Below are 6,708 nucleotides of genomic sequence, written 5' to 3' on the forward strand. Positions count from 1 at the left end.
AGTGGGTGTGATGCATGTCCCGGCCCAAACTACTGAGATTAACATGGGCCAGCCCAATGTTATTTGCACCTGAAGACTCGGCCAATCAGCAGTTTTAGTGAGAAGGGTAATGCTGCCAAAAGAAGGCGGAAACTGCACGGTGAAGTTCTTTAACTATTTCCGAGTTAATTTTCACTCCCAAAGAGTAATTTTAACACTGTTAGATTTAACACTAGAAGTGCCAAAGCGCCTACAAGCGCGAATGGTAACCTACTTATCAAGTCAATATTTCAAAGAAATTAATACAGTAAAAAATGATTGACAGCTAACTCTGGCTGATAATTAGCTTAATAAAAATTGATTGACAATGAAAGTCTAGTATGTGATTGGCTGCAATCGAAAATGATTGACACATGCTCCGCCCTTTACTCACGCCCACCGGTGTTCCGGCCTGCAGCATTACATATATGGTTTTAGTTATTATCTAACTGCGTCACTATGACAACACGGCATATGACGTCACAATGCAGGAGACCCTATAAAAGTCGCCACACAGCATTTAAACCACAGATGCTTTAATCATCACTGCGGTTTAAGGACTACAGCGTTTCATTGTGCGAGTAAAGGAGAGCCTATTCTACGTGATCATGAGTAAACAAATGAGGAAGGTAAGTTAATGTTCCTTTGAGCTGGTTTCATAATCTCACTTTAGTCCGAGTAAACTAGCTTCTCAGTCTATTTATTGAAAATTCCATTCCACGTCGAGACAGTTCTCTAAAGTTGCTTTGTAGCATTTAAGCAATAGTACACGAGAGGGAGTTGCTAGGCTTGTAAACAAACCGCGCACCACGAAGGTGTAGCAGTGTGTCGCCCTCAGAGCTGATGAGGTAACCGGTGAGAGTTCGGACCGGCTGGGGAGCCGCATGAAACCAGGCAAAGAGCCGCAGGTTGGCCACTCCTGCACTATACATTGCCTCCCGCTCCCGCCAAAAAATTTATTTTTGTTTTAATCCCGCACCCGGGATTGTTTTAATCCCGCACCCGCCCGCTACATACACATTTCTGTCGCCCCCGCCCTCAATCCTAATATGAATTGAATTAATTAAATTTAGTGCTTGAAATATTCTTATGTATTAATTAAAACAGCAATATAGCGATGGATCGCGCTGTCCCATTTCTTACCACAGTCCAAACACATGCCGTCAGGTGACGTACACCAACACTTTCTGCACGCTCTCACGCCACACATCCGATTTCTCACGCCGAAAAAAAAATCTAGTTTATTTACCTCTGATCCATATCTATGATTCAATGAGTTACTAGTTTGCTCTGACGCCATTATATCTGGCGAGCAATCGATCGCGATATAATACTTAATTTGTGTCCAATTTACGCTCGCCACCCCCGCCAAGGTTCAAATCTCTCTCCAATTGATCTTGAAAAGTCAGTCAAGAGCCAGTCCGTACAGTCGACCTAATCGTTTTTGTGGTAATTGTAGGTTCAGAATTTGATGCAAGTGTGGAGTCACACTCTTTTCTGAGTCTGTCCAAACTGGCTGCAGGTCAAACGTTATGTTAAAGGCATCCATTTGATTAATTTTTGCAGGTTGTTTAAGCACAGATACGAAAATGTCTTGTGTGTGTATATGCCGTTGCTTGACAACGCGTCCGCAGTGATACAGATTTAGAAAATTGAAGATGTGTAACCAATTAATATTGGTTATTAACCATCTGAGGTCATTATTAAGATCGATTAATATTCTCTCCTTGAGAGTCCAGCGGGGTTGAAAAAAAATCAAAATTATAAAATGTTCGTATTCCCCATATCCTGTCTGAGCGGATGTGCGCAGCCTGTATTATCTTCACAGAAAAGGGTAGCATTCTACAACGTGCTTAACGCATAATGTAGCCTACTTTAAGATAGAAGGGCTGTATAACACGCATGGTTTTATTTAGAAATACACATTAAAAAACAATACATAGGCCTAGCTCATGGACATATTGCTAATTAATTATTGTGAAGTATTCAGCGCAGTTTTCGAAATTCAATTGTGGCATGGAATTACGTTATTTGTTGGTCTTTAGGGTATCACACATTTTACATTAGGCTGCTACTGGCCCACTACAAAACTTTAAAAATTCTTATGCACAACATTTTCTTTATTCCGCGATCGTTAGTTACCCAGAAATTAATCTATTCATGAACCAAAATCAACACATTGGCTTTCAAAATATGATGTACGCCCCCCCCCCCCCCCCCCCCCCCCCCCGTGTTAGTGGAGTCTAGACCGATTCATAACTGCAATGAATTACATAAGTCAATTATTACTTCATGCTATGTTTACCCATGTCAGTACGTTTATATATAGGCCTGCATGAGAAAATCTACCGTTTTCTATGGGACACTCTCATAAAGCGTCACAAGTTTCCTCCCTTTTTAGCGCATACACAACAATTCTAATAACGTCACCTTGTGGAGGATTTTGAGAAATGCTAAATTGGATCAGGAACGACTCATTAAAAGTCTTTTTTTCTTCATTTTCTCTACTACAGACAGCAGAAGAGCTTCCTGCTGAGGGCCGTGATGTGTCTGCCCCCAGCGTGAAAAGCAAGCAGGCAAAGAAAGACTTTTCTCCATGTGGGAACTTCGTATCCACCTCTGGGACTAATCCAGCTGTTCTAACTGAAGAGTAAGTACTCATTCTCCACACATCACATACTCAATCTTTACATACATGTGCTGGAAGATTAAACTAGGTGACAATGTAACACTTTTTTTCTTTTTTCAGACATTGGCAAGAGCTGAGGAACACACTGCCATGCAATGTGAGTACGAAAATACGAATCTGTCTCTCTGTCTTCCTGTGTGTCTGTCTGTCAGTATGTCTGTCAGTATGTCTGTCTGTGTTTACTGGTAGAACAAAACACAGTACAAATCAGGGTAGGAGTTACCATAGCAACATGAGCCTTTGGCCATGTCTGGTCAGACCTTCATAACCAGGGCTTAATTTGTAAATCAAACGTTGCCGGAACGCAAGCGTAAATTGTTACACTGGTGGTATAATATTTTACCGGATCGAAGCAGAGTTCCCAGAACGCACGCTTCAAAATTAAACAGTTCCCGGATCCTGTTCCGGCAGGATCTGGCTCAAATTAAGCCCTGTTCATAATGGTACACGTTCTTTGCATTGGCATTTAAAGAAATAATCAGCTTAAGGTTAAAAAAAGAAAAAAAAAAAGGTTTTGGATACTGATTAACGTTTTAGACTTGGCTTTAACCTAACTAGATGAAAATGGAGGATTTCATTGACGTGCTGGAAAAAATCTCAGCATGGGTGAAAGTAGCTGTGAAGGAGGTGGTTGCTCCAGGTTTTGAGTCAGGCCTGTTAGGGGTGAGGTCCTCAGCAGGAATCTGCATCTCCAGCAGCCCTCATGAGGTGGAGCATGGAAAGACACATGATTCAGAAGGTTGGTGGTGAGTATTCATTTGGAGTATTAATATGCTGAGTTATTTACTCAGTTAAACTCCGTCCACAAGCACTGAGTTTAACGGTTTTGGCTTAATTGTATTTTTTTTAGTGTTATAGTTTATTGGGAAACTTTAATTTCAGCAGGTGTGATGTGGCCTCAAGAAGCAGCACAGCATCTCTGCCAGAGCCTCTCGGGGTCATCTTTGACATCTCAAAGGACAAGATCTTCAGCCTGATCCACGGAGAGGTCACGAGGGCCATTATGAATATGTTGCCACCTGAGACAAAACGTTATCTCAACATGAAAGAGACCATCAGCGTCATGTCCGCTATTGTGGATGACTCCCTAAAACAGGTGAAGGGCTAAAAATGTTTTAGTTCATTTATTCTATTATTTTTATTATTAGTCATGTTTTCCTCCATAGTTGATGTGTTTATATATCCATTAGCAATATATGCAGTGTGAGACCAAGGCGAGTGATCAGTGACTACAATCTTGTTTACTGCTCTTGCACATGTTGTTACTCTAGATGAACTCATCTCTTCGGGAGATTTATTGCACTCCTGACCTCTATGAAAGTGTTAGACTGTCTGTAAGCCACATTGAGTACGTTGCCCACCATCTGATGCTTGGAGTTATGACCAGAATGCTGGGTTTTCTGGAATTCTGCATAATCACAAGCTGGTCAAGTGACATTCGAGGTTTCCCCACACACATTCATGACGAGCTGGATGAGTTGCTGCCTTTGGTCACATCGGCAACAGTAGGTGCAACTGTTGAGCACATGTTGAGCGTCTGCAGTGAGGGAACATCAAATGATGTTGCTGGAGATGTCTCAGACAGACCCCTGTGGGACTTCCTACAGGCTGTGTCTAAACACATCAGCTCTGCAGCTCTGAGTGGCAAAACCTCATCCTCAATTGACCGGATTATGCAGTTGCTGGAGTACAGCAAGCCGAGACCCCGTTCTGAAAGGATCTTGGAGAGTATCATTTTCAGCAGCACAAATGAAGATCATAACATGGGCATGTTCAATAATGTGAACACACATGGGCTCTTCAGTATGTCCTGTGAGACTTTCCAGCTCGAGGCTTCCAAGAGGGTTAGCAATGTCATTATGAGTGTTACCTCAGAGCTCACAAAAGTATCCCAGGTGTCAATCTTCAAAAATGCAGATTTGAGCTCACCTCCAGTTTCTGAAGCTTCCCTCAAAAGTAATGCCTTTGCTTCAGCAGTATCGATTGTAAATGGAATTACCGATGCACTCAGAAGCTCTTTTGAGGAGGATTTGTTAAAGATAGCTCATCCATCCACTGACCCAGCACTGTACAAATCTCAAGTGCAGCTGGTATCAGAAAAGGTCCTGAGGTCCACCCAGGCTAAACTTAAAGATGCTTTGGTGACAAACCTCCTCATCAGGGCTGATGTAATTATGGCAGCCCAATCCAGTGGCAGTAAGTGCTACAACCTACTACTGAACTCGAAAAACATCGCAAAGAGCATTATTGAATGCATGTTGTCAGTGCTTCCATTCTCTGAAGTGCACATTCCTGGACAACTAATAGCAAGGGATTTTTTAACATCTCTGAAGGAAAGGCTGGAGGTTTTATGCATGAGGCCGATGTTAACCTCATCTGACATTCATTTAGAAGCCCTCAGTGACTTCATAACTGTAGACAGTTTTGAAGTAATTGCTGAGAAATTGATCAGCAGTGGTCCCCTTAAGCAAAATGAGAAGTCTGAGTGTTCCTGGAAAGCACTGGAAAGCATACTCTCCATAGACTCCCTCAGGCAGTCCTCCCAGGAGCTCATCCCTATAGTGGGGAACTTGATGCTGGGAAGGATTGCGGCTCTGGACCAAGAAAAAGCACAAATGAGCTGCGGGGGGACTCGGTCAGTGTTGTCAGATACTGACCTCTCAAATGAGGCACTCCAGTCAGGCATCGTGAGGAGCTTTGTGAAGACAGCTACAGAAAAGCTTCTCCAACAATGCCTTGGTCTGAAAACCTGCACCAAGCCTGACACTGCATCTTTCTTTGAGCGCTACTCTTTTGGAAGCCCATCTGTGAGGGAGGCTGACTTGGAGGTGAGGCAGTCACAACAGCGATGCTGCTTTGAGCTGTCAGCTGTGATCGCCCACACTGTGATCAGTGACCTCACTGGCATCACCACCTCTCAGTCAGAACAGGACCATACAGGCTCTGCTCTGCCGAAGAAGAAATCTTCTTGTCGGTGGTTCAGGTTTCCAAGATTTCTGAAGCTGAGATTCAAGGTATGTTTGTAAAATGTCTTTATTCCCAGTCACACCATTAGCTTTAGCCTCTGCTTTTCTGAATGATTTTCAACCATATATTTATGCTACTGTCAGAATCATATTTTGAATGATTTTTATCAAATTTTCTGCTCTTTGTTAAGAAATGGACAAAGAAAGTGCGTTTTCACACAGAAGACCAGGTGGTGGACAAACATATTCCAGATGGTACGTGTTTTAGTATTTCTATGGTGAAGTTGAATTGATGACAGTTATACATAAAGAAGGGAGGGGTCCATGGTTTAGTAGTCTTTCATGCTGCACAACTAATAAGGCATGAACAACAATAATGACAACAGCATGGAAGACTACACACAACATCCCTCTCACACCGTCTACTTCCTTTGACAACTATTTCCTTTCCTCTTTTGTAGCACCATCCACCTCTGACAAGACCATCCCTAAGATCAGGAGAAAGTCGTTGCGTACCAGACTGGCAACAGCTTTTACCAAGATCTGGAGAAAATCAGGGGAATCACCTACTTAGGTGATATTGCTGGAATTTAAAAATGTTATTCAAATAAAATGAAAAAAAAAAAAGAAACAGACTGCTTATTTGTGACACCTACATGGTTACACATGACATTAAAGGGCTAGACTTCTTATTCATTATGGTACAATTCCCATTTTTATTGTACAGAAACTTCTTGTACAGAAGCTTCTACGAAACAGACTTGGTAGAAGGCAATATGCATGACTATTGTTGGCAGATTGAACGGATGATTTCAAGCCCAACAACTGTTGAAAAGACAAAATTCAGTAATAACAGTACTGCACAGCAGCATCCTCACCCCCAAATAGCATAATAACTACCATTATACCACAGTTAGTTCCGACCCTACAATGTGATTGGCTGAGAGGCGATCTAGGAGTGCCGATATTACATGTTATAGCACTGTAACCGAAGCTCTCCATGTATTACTCCGCCACAAACAGGTAACCTAGCAA

At 42.3% G+C, this 6,708-nt stretch overlaps 1 protein-coding gene across 2 annotated transcripts; it reads left to right on the forward strand.

Moving 5' to 3' along the window:
* The first annotated feature begins 376 nt into the window (after positions 1 to 376).
* On the forward strand, positions 377 to 6,261 carry LOC143473554 (uncharacterized). Of its 2 annotated transcripts, none has more exons than XM_076970606.1 (8): positions 377 to 647; positions 2,532 to 2,668; positions 2,768 to 2,804; positions 3,266 to 3,453; positions 3,590 to 3,803; positions 3,979 to 5,721; positions 5,865 to 5,928; positions 6,135 to 6,261. In XM_076970606.1, the coding sequence occupies exons 1-8, from the start codon at positions 627 to 629 to the stop codon at positions 6,245 to 6,247; spliced, it is 2,517 nt and encodes an 838-aa protein (XP_076826721.1). In that variant the 5' UTR covers positions 377 to 626; the 3' UTR covers positions 6,248 to 6,261. The 2 variants fall into 2 exon arrangements, with proteins under 2 accessions (XP_076826721.1, XP_076826722.1); XM_076970607.1 differs by having other exon boundaries at positions 3,593 to 3,803.
* The last annotated feature ends 447 nt before the right edge of the window (positions 6,262 to 6,708 follow it).

This window comes from Brachyhypopomus gauderio, chromosome 13, assembly GCF_052324685.1.
Source record: "Brachyhypopomus gauderio isolate BG-103 chromosome 13, BGAUD_0.2, whole genome shotgun sequence".
Lineage (NCBI taxonomy): Eukaryota > Metazoa > Chordata > Actinopteri > Gymnotiformes > Hypopomidae > Brachyhypopomus > Brachyhypopomus gauderio.